Here is an 18,875-nt window from a genome sequence, read left to right as displayed (position 1 = left end):
CCTGGGTATCTAAAACAGGGGTGGACTCATGGTCTGATTTCTGGAGTGGGGAACCCTCACAGCTGTATCTGACCCTCCAAGTCTGTATGGCCTTTGGGGCTTTCTCTAGGCTATACCACCTCCTCCTCTGCCACACAAAGACCTCCCCATGTCTCTTTCCCCACCAGCCCTGCCCCCCCCCCTTGAGTCTCTTTCCCTAGATGGGATGTGTCCTTGAACTCTGATCATGCCTCTTCCTTGTCTGAATGGAGGCTAGAGAAATGGATGTGTGAGAGAGTGTCTATGGAAACTAGCCTACTATCCAAATGTAAAATTTGCATTTCTTGCTCCACCCACTTTTGCCCCTGGCCCCTGGGAGGTTGCACAGAAGGGAATGTGGCCCTCAGGCAGGAAAAAGGGTTTCGAATCCCTGGGATAAAAATTCCAGTGAAATAGGGATGTGCCCAAGGCCAATCTTCTGGTTGCCAAGAAGAGTATTCCTCAGCCACTGAATTCCCTGGGGCTTTCAAGTTCCTCCTGAAATTTAATAATGATGGAGAAAAGTGCACCTCATTGGAGAGAACATTCTGCAGCTGCGGACCCACCACTGAAAAGACCACTGTTGTTGTGGGGGGGGGGGGAGGAGACTGGAGAGTCTTTGTCCCAACCTCCGTCTGGTACCCAGTGTGAGGAATCATTTCTGTTTCTACTGATAGAGACCATGTCTCAGAGCAAAGGCGTCGTGGTCCTTGCCTACAGCGGGGGGTTGGACACCTCATGCATCCTGGTCTGGCTGAAGGAACAAGGCTACAAGGTCATCGCTTACTTGGTAAGTTGACGAGGTGAAGTTCAAACAGGATCCAGGAGAGGAAGGGCTATAGGTGTAATAATAATAATAATAATAATAATAATAATAATAATAATAAATTTATTTATTTATACCCCGCCCATCTGGCTGGGTTTCCCCAGCCACTCTGGGCGGCTTCCAACCACATATTAAAAACAATACAGCATCAGACATTAAAAACTTCCCTAAACAGGGCCACCTTCAGTTGTCTTTTAAAAGTAAGATAGTTGCTTATTGCCTTGACATCTGGTGGGAGGGCATTCCACAGGGCATGCACCACTACCGAGAAGGCCCTCTGCCTCGTTCCCTGTAACTTGGCTTCTCACAGCGAGGGAACTGCCAGAAGGCCCTCGGCGCTAGACCTCAGTGTCTGGGTAGAACGATGGGGGTGGAAATGCTCCTTCAGGTATACTCAGCATCCTGTTCTCACCAGGCCCTCTCAGATGCCTGTGGGAAACAGCAAGCACAGTAGCGTAGGGGGGGGGGCAGTCCGCACTGGGTGGGAGTGGCATAGGGTGGCATGGGGGTCTTTAGGGTAGCACAGAGGTTTGTAGTGCAGCAAGGTGGGTGCTATGCATCTGGAGGTGGGATTCTGGGCAGCAGGGGAGCTTGAGGGTGGCATGGTGGTAACGGGGCATTTCGGACTCTGCAGGGGGTCAGAGCCACTTCCCATCCCTAAAATCAGCAGCTATGGAATTCTGGTGGCTGCCCTAAAACAGCTCAACAACTTTGGTCTTCCCCAGGTGCCAGTGGGGGTTGCTACGCTGCTGAGCAAGCAGGACCTGAGCATAAGAGCAGCTCTCCCCTCCTGTGGTTTCCAGCAACTGATATTGCAGCCAGCTTTACCCTCTTCCATGAATTTGTCTAATCCTATTTTAAAGCCATCTAGGTTAGCAGCCATTCATGCCTCCTGTAGAAGCAAGTTCCATAGTTTGCACTGCAAAAAGGACATATTTTTAAGCACCCTGAATCTTCCAACATTCACCTTTGTTGGAGATCCATGAGTTCTAGCGTTATGAGAAAGGGGGAAATGTTTTTTCTTCTTCTATCCACTTTATCTAAACAAAGAAGTCCCAAACACTGCAATCCTTCCTCACAGGGGGACATTTTGGTTGCTCTTTTCTGAACCTTTTCCAACTCCACAGTATCCTTCTCCTTCTATTTTGCAGTAAGACTTGGTTAAATCTTGGGTCAGTTCTGGCTGAAATTCTGGGTTAGCCACAGTTCAGCAAAGAATCTGATCTACGTGTGTCTTCCATCTCCCCACCCCTTTTACCCCAAAACAAATATTAATATATGGCACGGTGTCTACTCTTCCAGGCCAACATTGGACAAGAGGATGATTTTGAGAAGGCAAGAAAGAAAGCACTTTCCTTGGGAGCCGAAAAGGTGATTCCTAAGCCTCCCCTCCACATGCTAACAGTCAATCAAATGGGTTGCAAATCCACAGAGCTGTCAGACTGGCCTAATTTGCAGGGTTAGTTTGTCAGGTTGATGGGAGAGAATGTTATGCATGCATTATTAACAGGTCAGAAGCATTGCTCAGAAGTGGATTGCTCTGGGAATTATTTGGAAAGTTGCCTCTACAGCTGTGTATATGAAATGATGGCGTGGGAGGAAGTTGCCTACAATGGCAGCACAGAAATACTCTCATAGTATAAATCTTCCTATAGACCAGTGTTTCCCAACCGGTGTTCCCCGGCACACGAGTGTGCCGTGAGACACCGGCTGGTGTGCCGCAAGATGCCTGGAGGGAGGCGGGCGAGTCGGGCGGCGAGAGGCGGGGCGGGGGCGGCGAGGAGAGGCCGCGCCTCCTGCTGCTGCCTGGCGCTCCTCCTCGCAGCCGGCAGCGCTGCCTGGGCGCCTCCGCGCGACTCTGTCTCGCTGGGTTTGGTCTCCCAGCAGAGACGGGTCACACGCGCACCTCCCTCCCTCCCTCCCTCAGCCTGCGCGGAGGGAGAGCCAGAGAGAGGCATCGCTCCTGCGCTCCGAGGCGGATTGAGCGCAGCTGAGAGGAGCTGCCGAGGGAAAAAACGTTCACTTTTGTGCGTCCCTCCCGGCGTGACGCTGCGCGCTGACGTCACGGGGCGGGGCTTTAATGGTGGTGTGCCGCGAGATTTTTTTTTAGTACACAGGTGTGCCGTTGCCCAAAAACATTTGGGAAACACTGCTATAGACATAAAATCTAAGACTGTCATCATGCTGCAGTTCACATGGCTGCCAATAGGTGGCCATGCCAATTGCAGCTTGACAACAGGAGCCCCTCAGCACTGGCCCCAGCCTGGGCAGTGCCACCTCCCATGCCTGGTGCCTGACTGCCTGGGCCTCAGAAGTGCTGGGCGAGAGAGGAAGGCTACACTGGGCTGGGGGCCTCTCCCTGGGCTGCACTCACTTGGCTCCAACCTCCCTCCCTCCCTCCTTCCTTCTGTCGACCTTTCGGTTGGGTGTTGGGCAGTACCCCCCTCCCCAATATTTTATTCAAGTTAATGCCACCGAAGGGGACCACTGGAAAACTGTTGCCCAAGCTGAAGCCAGGCAAAGTCAGCCCCAGGCTGACCTCACCCTGCTCTAGCAAGAGGTTGCATGGTGGGGTGGGGGTGGGGGGATGTGATGCCATTTTTTGGTTTTCAGGCAGCAGAATGTCTTGGGCTGGCCCTGCACCACAGAGTTTGCACTTGGGATCACTAAGCACAGCTTAGTTGTGCATTAATATACTTACTAGGCACTCTTTGTAACTTTTGTAAAATACAGCCTTGTATTACTGTTTTAAAACTGTATTTCTATAGCTGTTGTGAGGATTGCCAACTTTCTGAAGCGGGGAGGGCGGGCACCTGAATCAGGCTGTCAGACGAGGAATGTAATTGTTGGGGCAGGCTTTACTTGCCCCCTTCACCCCTTGGCAGGGTTCTGAGTTCAAAATATGCCTCCCTCCAGCTTCTGATAAATAACTGGGAACAATCGCATCCCCTCTCCTCCTCTCCATCGGTCTCAGGTTTACGTTGAAGATATCAGCAGAGAGTTTGTGGAGGAATTCATCTGGCCGGCAGTCCAAGCCAACGCGATTTACGAGGACAGATACCTCCTGGGCACCTCACTGGCCAGGCCCTGCATTGCCCGTAAGCAGATGGAAATAGCGCAGAAAGAAGGTGCCCAGTATGTTGCCCATGGAGCTACAGGCAAGGTAAGCAAGCATTTGACGACTGGTGCTCATTGAGACTGGCGGGATGTAAGGCAGAAAGCCCAGCAGTAGGTGGCGCCAGAGCCAGCTGATTCCAGTTCTGTCCCCATCTTTCCTCTGCTGGGTTCTACAAGGACAACACTGAGACTTAAGAAAGACAAGGAAGCTGTCAGGCAGTGCCACTCCCTGGATTGGTTGTGGGCAGGTGGCAGCTGGCTGGAAGATTCAGGACAGATAAAAGGAAGCACTTCTTCATGAGGTGCATCAGTGCTTTTATTCAACCGGAGCGTGCTGGAGTGCAGTTCCAGCACCTCTCAGGTGAGTGCCATTGCGAGCCGACATTCCCCCTGCCCTTCTTGCCTTTACAGTCATACCTCATGCTACGTTTGCTTCATGTTACAGTTTTTCAGGTTGTGTCCCACGGTGACCCAGAAGTAACAGAGCGTGTTACTTCTGGGTTTCGCCGCTCGCGCATGCGCAGACGTGCAAAATGACATCACGCGCATGCGCAGAAGCGACAAATCGCAACCCGTGTGTGCGCAAACGCGCCACTGCGGGTTGTGTTCCTTTCATGTTGCGAACGGGCCTCTGGAACGCATCCTGTTCGCAACCAGAGGTACCACTGTATGTACTTCTGAAAAGCCCAAAATGAACATTTCAGGTCAATACGGAAACAGGTCAGCATGTGTCAGTCTAAACATTTTTTTAGATCTATGACTCCACCTAGCTCCTAGCCGTGACTGGTCAAGCTATGGGGCAGGGCCAATTCGTATTTCATTTTCCTCAATCATTATCCCGTGTAGTGGCAGCAGGCTGTAAGCTTTCCAGCCAGGCCTCTACTGTTGCACACATGTGTGTTTCTGCAAGGACCTTTCCGAGCTGCCCTAGTCATCCACCTGAATCTAAGAGAACGAGGGAGGCAGGGGCGTATTTATTTGACCTGCACCAGAACCAGGGGTGACCCCCAAACCAGCTAGGGAGACAGCTTGCCTTATTTTTCAGCACCTCCATGGGCAGTGAATGTGGCTGTTGTCAAACCAGCATCTGTTCACGGTTGCCCTGAGTCGCCCAGCGACTTACTGTAACAACTTCATGTTTTCTTTGAACAAGAGCACTGCAGTGCATAGTTAAACTATGGAACTCACACCTGCAGGGAGCAGTGAAGGCCACTAACTTGGATGGCTTTAGAAGAGGATAAGGCAAATCTATAGAGGAGAGAGATATCAATGGTTACTAACCATGATGCCTTTGCTCTGCCTCCACAGTTTCTAGGAGACACAGGAGAGTTGAGGGCCCTTGCTCACAGGTCCTGTTTGCAGGTTTGTTGCAGGCATAAAGTTGGCCACCGTGAGAACAGGATGCGTGGGTGTTTGGCCTGATCCAGCACGCTCTTCTTACGTTCATATTGGGTTATATTGGGGGCAGTGCCCCATTTGCTCTTTCAATGGCCTCAATTGCTTAGCCTAAGAGTTGCTTGGAGACCACCTCATGGAGCCATGGCTATTCAAAGGGCTTGAGGGTGCTTTAAAGGTATGATGTAGATGCGACCCAAGATTCTAGTCCTCATAGAATAAAGGACTGAATTAAATAGGAATATAAATCTGCCTTATACTGAGCCAGGCAGCTGATACATCTAGTTCAGCATTGTCTGCACTGACTGGCAGTGGCTTTCCAGAGTTTTACCAGCTCCTATCTAGAGATGTCAGGGACTGAACCTGGGAACTTCTACATGTCAAACAGGTGCTCTGCCATAGACAGCCCATAATTTAGGACTGGGGTTTCATGGAAAAGCAACCTAATCAACCCTTAGGCTGTGTACACATCAGACATTTAAAATACACCCCCCAATCGTGTGAGCTGTAATTTAAGGTTACTGGGAAATATAGCTCTGTGAGGCATAAACTATGGACCCCAGGGCTCTTGGGCTGCTGGGAAATTTGCTTTAAAAGTGCTTTAAATGTGTATTCAGTCCTATTGAATCAAAAGATAGCCTTTTAAAATGGCACTGCACAAACATGAGAACTAGAAGCTGGTTTTAAAAACAAAACTAGATCTGGAATTCTCATGAAACCCATCCCTAGTTGGGGTAGGGGCGGGAGGAAGACAATGTAGCCTTTTCGGACTATGCCCTTTGGGGTTGTTCAAGAAGACTGGATGCCATGCTTTTGCAAATCTGGACAGCCTGTTTTCTTTTTCGGTTAAAAATTAAGCTGCTTTCCGGCAGAGGGGAGAGTCCATCTGTTGCCCTGGAGTTGCTGGCTGGCTGGCTCATCTATTTAACCATGGAAGCATGTTAAGCCTAAGCAACCGCTTGAGGAACCCCAAGATTCCTGGGGCACCTGCTCTGCAATGCAGAGATCTTCAGGGGGAACAGTTTGCACAGTATTACAGACAAGAAATCCTATCCCATCAAACCCCAGTCGCTGTTTCTTCAAATGCCCAGAGAAATGAATGTGTCTTCCGATGAAGCTGGAATGATGGCAGTGGTGCGCACAGCTCAGCTGAAAGGAAATGCCACAATCGGGTGGGAGCAGAGGGAGTGGGAACCTGAGGCCTCTGGATGTTAATGGACTACAAATCCCATCATCCCTGGCCATTGGCCATGCTGACTGGTGGTTGATGGGAGTTGGTGCCCAATCAGGGATTGTAGCCCAACAAGATGTTAGTCCAACAAGTTCTGGAGAACCACACAGTCTCTCTATTTGTGGACTAGATGATCCTTTAATCCCAGGGCATAAAAACGTAAGAGCTTTCTGGGTCAGGCCAAAGGGGGTCCATCTAGTTCAGCATTCTGTTCTCACACTGGCTGACCGGATGTGTGTGGAAAACGCAACTACAAAACATTCAACCACAAAAGCAAACTCCCATCCTGTGGCTTCCAGCAACCAGGGATTCTCCAGCTGTCGTTCCTGCCTTGCAGGGGGCTGGACTAAATGATCCTTAGGTCTCTTTCGACCCTACAATTCTTTGATTCTACCATATCTGTTTTATAATTTTAAATTATAAAATTATAAAACAGGGGGTTTAAAATAAGAAGCCACCCATTCAAATCTCATTCTAGTGAAGTTACAGCTCTCATTCTCGGTCTCACTTCGGAAATAATTTGGAAATCAATATGGAAATAATAAGTGCTCTTTATTTCTGTTGTTGGTGTAGAAAGTTGTATAGCAGGCTTCTTTCCACGAGAGGGTGCAATGAAACCGTGTTTTTAAAGCCGCTTCCTTCCCATTCTAAAGTTGCTGACTCAGAGTTTCTCTGGCTTGACAAGGCAGGAACTGTCCAGCAGAGGGGGGAGAGAGACTGTGCAATGGACCCCCAGCAACCTTCCAAGGAGTGCCTGTGGACTGTTGGTGAATCAGGGATGAAGCTTTTCGTGGCCATTAAAGGCTGCTCTGATCTCTGTTCCCCTTTGATTCCAGTCCATTAACTTCACTGCTTGGGTGTTGAGAGGAATGAAATAAACAACGGCTTATGTGAGCTCAAAAGAATAAAAAAATCAAAAAAATCTCCCTGGACCTACAGGGGAGATGGACTGCCATCCTGTTCTCACAGTGGTCAACCAGATGCCCCAATGGGAAATTTGCAGGCAGGATTTGAGCACAACTACCCCCTCCTGTGGTTTCCAGCAGCCGGTGGTCAAAAGCACCACTGCCTTCAGCTTTGGAAGGCAGAGCACAGCCATTGTGGCTAGTAGCCATGAAGGAACAGCTTTCCCGTCTGTGAATTTGCCCAGTCCTCTTTTAAAGCCCTCCAAGCTGGTGGCCATCACTGCCTCCTGCGGGAACGAGTTCTATGGTTTAACTGTGCGCTGCATAAAGACTTTCTTCCATCTGTCCTGAAGCTTCCAACATTCAGTTTCAGTGGGTTGCCACAAGTTCTAGAGCAGGGTTTCCCAAACTTGGGCCTCCAGCTGTTTTTTGGAGTACAATTCCCATCATCCCTGACCACTGCTCCTGCTGGCTAGGGATGGTGGGAGCTGTAGGCCAAAAACAGCTGTAGGCCCAAGTTTGGGAAATCCTCTTATGAGAAAGGGAGAGAGACCTGCCTCTATACACCTTCGCTGTGTCATGCATAATTTCATAATATCTGTTGTGTCCCCTCTTGTCTTTCCTCTAAACGGAAATGTCCCAAATGCTGCAACCATTCTCTCATAGGGGAAATGGTTAGGGAGGCCAGGAGAACCAGTAACCTGATTCCCCCTCTCCAAAGCAGTCCATCCTCTGGTTGCATTGCCAACTTCTTTAATGCACCGCGCGCCATCTGCAGGACCTTGCGTCTGGGCAGCAGATGGGCTGTTTGGGGCCTGCAAGGGAAATGAGTGTTCTAATAGATGTTTCCTCCAGAGTGTTTTGTAATAGTCCCTGGAGGCTCCTGCAGTCAGGAACAAGTTTAGCCATGTGTATTCTCTTTCCAGCCCTCTCCTCAAGAACATCTCCACCTAATTTCCACGGGCACTGTTTATTACCTGTGATTACATTTATACCCTGCCTTTCTTCAAAGACGGCGCACATGGTTGTCCTGCTACCCACTTGCAACCTCACAACAACCCTGTGAGGCAGTCTAGGCTCTCAGACAGTGATAGGTCAAAGGTCATGCTCCCCAACTAACCCCCCAATTGTCTCCACACAAGAAGGGGTGCAGTGGTAAAACTGTAAACTCTCAAAAGCGGTGTGCAGTCGTTGCTAAGTTTGGGAAGCACTGCTCCAGAATATGGACCTTCTGAGTTATCTCCTCACCGTGTAAAGGGACTGTTTTTTGGAATCCCACCTTTTCCTCCAAGTTGCTCAAGGTGGCATACGTGGTCCTCACACTCGTTATTTAATCCCCACAACAACTCTGTGAGGCAGGTTAGGCTGAGAGTGAGTGGCAACCCAAGGTTACCCAGTAAGCTTCACGGCCAGGCAGCAATTTGAAACCTGGTCTCTCAGGTCCTAGTCCAACACTCTAACCTCTTTTCCACACTAGCTCTCCTTGACAGGAAGGCTAGGAGGTCACCTGCTTTTGCATGCAGAAGACCTCCAAGTTCAATCCCCAGCACCCTGCCCTGAAACCCTGAGCAGCTGCTGCTGGTCAGTGTAGACAGTACTGGTGGTGCAATGGTTTGACAGCTTCCTGAGTCTCTGTATAATTCCCATCCTTTATTCAGAACTAGGAGGATGGAATCTTAACTTTTAGGGGAAGGGGCTTAGCTGAGTTGTAGGCTACCTGCTTTGTAGGCAGAAAGTTGCAGGTTCCATCCCCATGGGCATCTCCAGGCAGGGCTGGGTAAAGACCCTCTTCCTGAAAGCTCTGGAGAGCAGCTGCCAGACAGGGTAGGCAGCACTGAGCTAGAGGGACCCCACGGTTTGACTCGGGAGAAGGCAGCTTCCCGTGTTCCTGTTTAAATCAGCCCTTAATTCTGAACCATGATGACCAGAAGCTCTTTCAAGTGTCCCATAGGGACTAGAAACTTTGACTACAAATCAAAGCAGAGGTCCCCCTCCCCACTGGAATCTGACACACTTCTTGCTTTTGAAAATTGTGAGATGTATGTGCACCTGGTGACATCAAACAGACCAGACCCCAGCCCCGCTGGTTGATAACTGAGTGGAACGATCCATCTTTGGGATGGCTTTGTGCCAGTATTTGCCTTTTGCAATAATGGTAAGCAGATGGGCGAGGGATTACACGCTCACTGAGAAGGCTAATTAGAGAAAGACACTGTCTGGGGGTGTACCATGCCCATTGATGTACAGGGGGAGCCCATCAAGCCATTAGCTACAGTTCTCATTAAAAGATAGGTGCTTTCCCTGACACTTATTACCTCTTCCTACAGCTTGTGAGTCGCAAGTGGGAACTCTGGACTACTCCAGATGACCTGTTTATTGAATATCCTCCTGATTTGCTTGTACAAAACCAATGGAGAGGTTAGGCTATGCCCAGACCTTAATGAGTATGTTTTCTCATTTGTTTCCAGGGAGGTTATACAATATAGGAGAGTTTGTTTGCAATGAGGGTGTACTATAAAGGAGTATTCATCCTGCTAATCTCTGGATTTGCTGGCAGGGTTTTACACATCTTCCCATTAATCATTCCTTCACCCCACTCTTCTCAGGCATTTCCCCTTCACTTTCCTAACTGCAAAGGTATCTCTCTTTTAAAGCCAGGGTGACAGAACACTTTAATCTGCTTTACGTGCATAAACCTAAATATCCAGAATGCACTTGAAACTTTCCTGCAGATAGTGGAACAGGTTAACCTTCCCCCCCTTCATGTTCCATGATGCTAATTATCCTCTTCCCTCCATTCTTCTGATTAATGCTTTGTTTGAAACAGTATCATATCACTTTAATCAGTCATGACTTCCCCTAAAGAATTCTGGGAGCTGTAGTTTGTTAAGGGTGCTGAGAATTGTTAGGAGACCCCTATTCCCTTCACAGAACTACATTTCCCAGAGTGGTTTAACAATCAATCCCCTTTCCCAAGGAACACTGGGAACTGCAACTCTGTAGGATGACAGGGATCACCTAACAACTCTCAGCACCCTTAACAAACTACAGTTCCCAGGATTCTTTGAGGGGAACCATAACTGTTTAAAGTGGCATGGTACTGCTACAAATACAGGCTTTGCGATATTTTTTTTAAACTAAAAAAATGACAGCTTCTATGGAAATGTCGACTATCCAATAAATAAGAGACCCAAATTGACTGATTGCCTATCCCTAATTGCTAAAAGAACCTTTTATAGGATGCCAGTGTAAACCAAACCTTAAGTTTATCTTTTTTTAATTTAGAGAAAAGAAGGTCTGTACGGGTATTAAATCAAGAGTTATTGATGTATCTCCCCATAAAGCTCTTTTTCAAGAGTTGCAATGAAGACTAGAAGCTTTAAAGTCAGCAAAAGGAAGCAATTGGGGGCTCTCGTGAAGAGCTGGCCTTTCTCAGCTTTCCTAGTGAACCTCAGTCAGTCTGCAGCCAGTCAGTCACAGTGGGATAGGGAAAAAAATGCTAGCCTTAGATCAGCATGGCAGGATTTGAAACCTGCCTGCGATTCAGGAGTGTTTGATTGTACTCTGTGTTCTTCTATCCCTTTTAGGGTAATGACCAAATTCGCTTTGAGCTCACCTACTATGCCATCTGCCCTCAGATCAAGGTAAGGAGCTGTACCAGTGCACTGATGATCTCCCATCAAAACAAAGTTGATAAATTATCGGAAGGGGCATTTGTTTTAGGGGGGAATAGAAAATCAAACTGAATTGGGCCTCACTTGGGATGCTGATTCATAGCATGAGATGGGGGAGTTTATTCTCCCTGGTGATTGCAGAAGACCCCTGTTCCCCTCCCAAGAACTACAATTCCCAGAATTTCCCTAAGACGAGAGCTTCGTTGTTTAAACCACTCTGGGAGCTGTAGCCCTGGGAGGGGAAGAGGGCCTCCTAACAACTCTCAGCACCAATAATGAACTACAGATCCTGGAATTCTTTGCAGGGGCAGAAACATAACTGTTTAAAGTGGTATCATAGTGCTTTAAATATATGATTCAAATGTGGCCTCTGTTTGTCTAACCCAGTGGTTCCCAAATTGAGTGATACCGCCCCCTGGGGGGCAGTAGGATTACTTGTGGGGGTGCTAAGAGACAAGTGGGCAGCAGAGGGTGCTGGTGGATATGTAAATGACCATCATATTTGAAAAGTTAGCATTTCTGGATCAAATTTAGCAGTTTTGCTGAATTAAATAATTTTAACTGGATTTTGAATAAATGTGCAATTAATTGTTACTATTTTGAATGTTATTGTGCTGCTATCTTCCTTAGTGGGGCCTGCAAACTGCTATTCTGAATATTGCTATTTTATAGGGTAGGGAACATTGGAGATGAGTGTATGGAACCAAGAGGGCAGTAGCCAGAAAAAGTTTGGGAACCATTGTTCTAACCTGTTAATTGCCTGATCCCTGAAGCTTCAATATACTGTACTCTAGAATTCCATTCTGTTGTCTTACACACAATTCCCTCCCCCTTTTTTTTGCTGATGCCCATCTGAAGGCAATCCTATTTTAGCTGATATCCCTTCCCAGCCGAACAACTGAAACTCAAAGTCAGTTCTTTTGAGTTACATAAAAAACCAGAAAATTGGTTGTCAAATCTATTGGCTTTCGAATGGGTTGTTCTGATCTTTTAATCGGCCTCCTGTTTTAACCCAAACTGGAGAAGGCGAAATGGACACCTGAATTGCACCTTGCCTTGGGCAGGTCATTAAGTTACAGTAACAGCTTGAGAGCATCTTGGATTACCTTTGTTTGGTGAGATTAATGCAGGAGATGCTTAATGGCCAGTGCTCCTGGCTATCCAAAAGAGCTTTGAAACTCTCTCTACTCCAGGCAAGGGTTCATTCTAGTAGCTGGTTTTGGGGGAAGTCTCCAGAGCTGTGGTCCCCAAACTTTTCCAGGCCACTATCACCTTGGTTCCAGAAACTCATTATTCTGAATGGCAGTTTGCATGACTCGCTAAAGAAGATAATAATGCAATAAGACTCAAAACAGTAACAATGAATTAGCATTTATTGAAAATCCAGTTAAAATTATTTAGTTTGATTCAACAAAACTGATGAACTTGATCCAGTGATACCAGCTTTTCAAAGTATCCCCATGTGTCTTAGCAGGTAATCCCACTGCCCCCAAGGGGTTGGTCTTCGCCTTGTGGACCAGGTCTAAGGGGGAGAAATCCAACTCTGGTCTCATTTCTAGGTGAACCAACCCAAATTTGCACGTTTTGGAAATTGCACTCTGAAATTTGCCCTTCTCCAGCCAAGTAATGTGCCCCCCAAATAAATAAAAATGCATACACTAGGGTAAAGTGTGCATAAAAATGCATATAATCATGAAAATAGCTCGCACAGCTCCAATAGTTATTTTGGGAAATTGTGGCTGTTAAATGTGGCATCATAGCGCTTTGAATGTATGGTGTGAAAGCGGCCTATAATTTATCTTCCAAATGTTGCTGGGGTTATATCCTACCAAGCTCTACTCAGAGGAGACTAACTGGAATGAATGTTCTTAAGTTAGCCATGTCCTCTGATTAAGGAGGACTAATAGTGGATCCTGTTCTTCAGCTTCTGGCAGAAGAATATCAGAAGAGCCTGGTTCCTGGGTCAGGCCAGTGACCCATCTAGTTCAGCATCTTAGTTCTCACAGTGGCCAACCAGATGCCCATGATGAGAAGCCCACAAGCAGGTCCTGAGTGCAGCAGCACTCTCCCTACGTGACTCCCTATGTGATTCCCACCAACTGGTATTCAGGGGCATAGTGCCTCTGACAGCAGAGATGGAACACATTGCGGCTAGAAGCCATTGGTTACTCTGGCCTTGATTTTATGTTGGAACCTGATTCTACCAAACTCATATTTGCTGACAGCGCCCCCCAAATAACTAGTTCTTTCCCACCATTCTCTGCAGATCATTGCTCCTTGGAGAATGCCGGAATTCTACAACCGCTTTCGAGGCCGAAGCGACCTCATGGAATATGCCAAGGTAGGAGAATTTGCCCATCTCCTGCATTAGTCCTTTCCCCTCGTTCCTGTAACTGCCATACCCCTGTTAATTCCTGCAATTAAAGGTCTGGTTCTTTGGAGTTTTGGAACTCCCTTCCAGGAGAAGCCAGTCTAGCTCCCTCCTTGTCCTTCCACAGGCAAGGGAAGACTGTTTTGTTCTTTGAGAATTGACTGTTTCTTAAGGGTGGGGCTTTAAATAGTGCTGTGCTGTTTCTGTCATCTGTGTTTTAATACATTTGGTGGTTTTTTTAATATTGTTTTTATCCTATTCAGGTTTAATTACTTTTTAAAATAATGGTGTTTTATATGTCTTTAGTTTAGTTTTTTGTTTTTTATCTGTGTTGTTTCAGTTTGTGTAAGCTGCCTTGAGCCCTGGTCTGGGGGATAGGTGGTATATAAATAATAATAATAAATTTAGTAATAAATGAGCCACTTGCTCTCATTGCCATTGAGAGCAGCCTGAGGCATTTTAAGCCTCTGCCCCCTGGGCTGCTTCTTCTAGGCTCAGAAGAAGAACCTCAGGTTCTTAACAGGCCAGGCAGATGTCCCTTTCCCATTTTGTAGCCCACCTCCTGGTGTGCAATGTGAGAGGCATTTGGTTTCTCAGGCCCACAGGAAGAAGGGGCCTCTGAGCAACCCAGCTCTCGGTCTTTCTAGTGCAGGACATTCTTCCAGGGCCTCAGGCGCTGTGGTCACTTGTTCTGCAGCAGCTGGCTGGAAGTCCTAGACCTGGCCTTGTTTCATAGCTGATGCCTCTGTAGCCTCTGACTCTATGCCCAGGGTCATGAACAGAATTTTGCGACTTTCGATTCTCAGCAGGTGCTTCCATGTGGAAATTTGCTGCAGCCTCAGAATGGTCTTCAAATAAGTTTTACTCAGAGTATACGTTTTGAAAACTGTTCCTTTGTCTGTCTTGAACTCATAGCAGGGTTAGCAAAGGCCAGGGGTGCCAACCTGAATAAAGTATTGGGGGGAGGGGGGTAAGCCTATGCTGCATAATTGATTGTGATCTGATGCATGCACACCATTTGAATGGCAACGTCCATCAATTTTTTTTGGGGGGGTGCCTGCCCCCTTAGATTTTTTTATTGTGGGGCTGAAGGCAAAGGTAAAAGAAAGGTGATATTATTCTACACTGCAGCAACACCTATAGTGTCCTGGTCAGGGGAAAGTAATAGTCCCACTCTGTCCTGCCTTGGTCAGACCACACCTGGAGTACAGTGTCCAGTTCTGGGTGCCACAATTTAAGAAGGATATTGGCAAGCCGGAATGTGTGCAGAGGAGGGCGACCAAGATGATCGAGGGTCTGGAAAGCAAGCCTTATGAGGAATGGTTGAAGGAGCTGGGCTGCTTAGCTTGGAAAAGAGGAAACTGAGGAGATATGACAGGCATCTTCAAATATCCAAAGGGCTGTCACATGGAAGATGGAGCAAACTTGCTCCAGAGGGTTAAACTCAAACCAGTGGCTTCAAGTTACAAGAAAGGAGATCTTAACTAAACATCAGGAAGAACTTTCTGACAGTAAGAGCTGTTTGACAGTGGAACGGACTCTCTCAGGCAGTTGTGGGCTCTCCTTCCTTGGAGGTTTTTACACAGAGTTTAGATTAGCACCTGTCATGGATGCTAGTTGAGATTCCTGCATTAAGCGGGTTGGACTGGATGACCCCTGGGATCCCTTCCATCTCTATAATTCTATGATTCTATGTCTTGACTTGAGCCAGTGTGGTGTAGTGGTTAAGAGTGGTGGACTCGTAATCTGGTGAACCAGGTTCGCGTCTCCGCTCCTCCACATGCAGCTGCTGGGTGACCTTGGGCCAGTCACACTTCTCTGAAGTCTCTCAGCCCCACTCACCTTACAGAGTGTTTGTTATGGGGGGGAGGAAGGGAAGGGAGAATGTTGGCCGCTTTGAGACTCCTTCGGGTAATGATAAAGCGGGATATCAAATCCAAACTCTTCTTCTTCTTCTTCTTCTTCTCATTTCACCTTCTCAAACTTGGAACACAGTTACTCCATCACTGAGCACCCCGTTCCTGTGAAATCGAGGCTGCTTTGCTCATGTCCCCGGGGGGGGGGGGGGCTGAAACCTTCCAGAGTGCTTTAAAAAACTGCCGTCCATTCTGCCTCCTCTCTCTCTCTACACCATTCACAACGTGTCATTTTCCCCCTTCTTTCATCACAACGAACCTTTAATTTTCAAACCTTCAAGGCCACTTTGGATTTTAGCTGAGCGCAATCTCGCCTGCTCGTTACCGCAGCAATTACAGGCACCCCCTGCAGGAGGCTTCCACATATCCTCGGTTTTGGGGGCGTAAGGATACTTCCCCCCTTCTCCTTTTTTTTTTAAAAAAAAGGCCCATAATTACCTAGATGTTAATTGTCATCCACTTTGAAGGCAAAAACTTGTCCTCACTTCAATAGCTCCTTCGAAAGACAAAGTAAATGCCTTTTTTTGCCCTCCCCTCCCCAATGCCTTTTATTCCCCGCTTTTTTTTTTTTTTTTTTTTTGGAAGAACAAGTTTCAATAAAACATATTAGAAGTTTTGCATCAGAGCCCCTTGGCTGCCCACCAGGGGACCTTTTCTTTCCCTGCGACTTTATGGAAATGGTTGACAACTGGGCTCAATCAATCAAGAGGAAAAGAGCAGTTCGGTGTATAAACCAGAAAATTGCTTGAGGTTCTCTCTCTCTCTCTCTCTCTCTCTCTCTCTCTCTCTCTCTCTCCTTCCTAGTTCTTTTTTTAAAATAAAAAACACCTAACAACAACGTCCATCTAAAGCGGATCCAAAGCTGTGTTGAGTCAGAAAGAATTATTCTGCAGAGGGTTCTGAGACCGGATGCTGTCGCTCTCGGCCTCCCTTTTAAATTTTATATTTTGGAAATAAAGAGGCACATGCTTTTCCCGACACTTGTCTTTTACCATCTGTTATTTATTCCTAAGTAGGCAATTTCGAAGAGACTCCCATATGTTGCCAAACGGTCAAATTATTAACTTCGCCCTCTCTCTGCTTGTGTGTATGTATGTCTGTGTGTATTTTAATTGTTATTGTATGGGAAACTGAAGTGTGCGCCTTTTCTCTTCCCAAGAAAAAAAAAGGCCACAGCTATAAGCTGAGGAGAGGGCCCCCGCTTGAAGCAATTAATGTGGACGAAAAGAGTTGCGTTCCAGACTTTTCAAACCGTGGCCGTGTGTTAGGGAAAGGGCAGGGGGGAAGGGGAAATGATTGGTTAATGGATGCACAACCTGGGGTTTTTTTGTGTTTGTTTGTGTTCATTCACCACCAGGGTATTGTTGTTTGAATCTAAGGTGCTGGATGAGGATATTGGAGAGCTTTTAGAGAGCCTGTCGTGCCACAAGCAAACTGTTCCTTTATCTCCTGTCCAGCGGATTCAGCCAGGGTTTTGTAATGCTTAGAGAGCCAGACTAAAAGGCAGTTGAAAAATAACACATGCATAAGAATAACCTGTTGGATTAGGCCACTGGCCCATCTATCCCTGCACCGTCTGTTGTCCTCATGGGGGGCCAACCAAATGCCCTAATGGAAAGTTTTTCCTTCTGGATGTTGGAAACTTTAAGACGGCCTTCAGTATACCTTCAGGTATACTGGACTGACGGCCTCGGTCCAGTATACCTGAAGGAGCGTCTCCACCCCTATCATTTTACCCGGACACTGAAGTCCAGCGTCGAGGGCCTTCTGGCAGTTCCCTCACTGTGAGAAGCTAAGTTACAAGGAACCAGGCAGAGGGCCTTCTCAGTAGTGGCGCCTGCCCTGTGGAACGCCCTTCCAGCAGATGTCAAAGAGAACAACAACTACCAGACCTTTAGAAGACATCTTTAGGGAAGCTTTTAATGTTTAATAGGTTTTTGTATTGTAATATTCCGTTGGAAGCCGCTCAGAGTGGCTGGAGAAACCCAGCCAGATGGGCAGGGTATAAATAATAAATTATTATTATTAAGAATAAAGGACTCATCCACACGGTAAAAGCTAAACTGTGGAACTCACTCCTGCATGGAGGCAGTGGCTACCAATTTGAATAGCAACAGATGGCTACCAACTTGGATGGCTGTATGAAAGAATTAGTGTGAGTTCATGAAGGAGAGTGCTATCGATGGCTACTAGCCATGCCGGCTGTGCAGTGCTTGTGAATGCCAGTTGCTGGAAACTTCAGGAGGGACAATGCTCTTGTGCGCAGGTCCTGCTTGCAGTTTTCCCAGCAGGGGCCACTGCAAGAAGAGGATGCTGGACTAGATGGGCTATTGGCTTAATTCAGCAGGCTCTTAGGTCCTTATCCTCTTATGTTCTTAGTGATGATACAAAGAAACCCATCACTTAGTGGTGGAGCCTGCAGGTTATATGTTAAAAGTCACAGATCCAGTACCTAAGCAGCCCTGCTGTACAAAACTTTCATACGGCCAGTCTATCACAGGGACTGATGTGGAACACCCTTAAGAGGCCTGCCGCATCTGTCCCTGTGAGTAGCTGGGCAGTGGTCAGGGCTCTGAGCACAGTTCTTGAAAATGCTCGCAAGTCACTTGGAGACCTTGCTTGTGTACCAAATAACTTATAAAGTCAGTAAATATTATTCTGTGTTATAAATAGTACCCAGAATCTGCTACTACCAAAGTTCACGGTGTCAATCCCCACCATCTCCGGGAAGGGTTGGGAAAGATTCTTGTACTGGTACTATTACTGTCCTATGGCTAGTATTATTTTCTACACCAGCTGTGGGCAACTACCATGCTTGCTGGGGCTGATGGGAGTTGTAGTCCAGCAAGGGCTTGGGGTGGGGGCAAAGGTTCTCTACCCCTTCTCTATGGTACAGTCATACCTTTTGTTACGTTCGGTTCAGATTACATCTTTTCAGGTTGCGTCCCGCGGTGACCCGGAAGTACTGGAAAGGGTTACTTCCGGCTTTCGCCACTCGTGCATGCGCAGACGGACACAACGACTTCACGTGCATGCGCAGAAGTGGCAAATTGTGACCCGTGCAGACTTGGGTTGTGTTCTGCTCATGTTGCGAACGAGGCTCCAGAATGGATCCCGTTCGCAACCAGAGGTACCACTGTATATTTTATTTGCTTATTCACTCTGCAGTTAGATACCTCTTGAGATGATATAACCAAATTTTGCACAGCGGTTCCCAAGACCTAGGAGCAGGTTTGGATAAAATTGGATGCCGTTTTGAAACAAGATTGCAGACTGTATCTTTCAAAACTGCATTGATTTTAGCCAGATTTCAAAACTCCACAGATTTGGGGGTTCCTAAGAATTACTAAGCAATGCTGGGTTCAAGAGTGCTAATTATTATTAGCTTCTGGAGTCCAATGCCCAGTCTCCTGAATCCCTAA

General features: G+C 47.2%; 1 protein-coding gene across 1 annotated transcript in view; it reads left to right on the top strand.

Moving 5' to 3' along the window:
- ASS1 (argininosuccinate synthase 1) overlaps window positions 1–18,875 on the top strand; it is an 81,617-nt gene that overhangs the window by 7,287 nt on the left and 55,455 nt on the right. The window contains exons 2-6 of the mRNA XM_081179510.1: window positions 696–808; window positions 2,147–2,215; window positions 3,819–4,007; window positions 11,080–11,136; window positions 13,433–13,507. Of these exons, the coding sequence (XP_081035636.1) occupies window positions 701–808; window positions 2,147–2,215; window positions 3,819–4,007; window positions 11,080–11,136; window positions 13,433–13,507 (498 nt within the window). The 5' untranslated portion in view covers window positions 696–700. The remainder of the gene's footprint in view (window positions 1–695; window positions 809–2,146; window positions 2,216–3,818; window positions 4,008–11,079; window positions 11,137–13,432; window positions 13,508–18,875) is intronic.

Source organism: Podarcis bocagei (genome assembly GCF_964188305.1).
Source record: "Podarcis bocagei genome assembly, chromosome: Z".
Classification (NCBI taxonomy): domain Eukaryota; kingdom Metazoa; phylum Chordata; class Lepidosauria; order Squamata; family Lacertidae; genus Podarcis; species Podarcis bocagei.
This window is presented reverse-complemented; position numbering and strand designations above follow the sequence as displayed.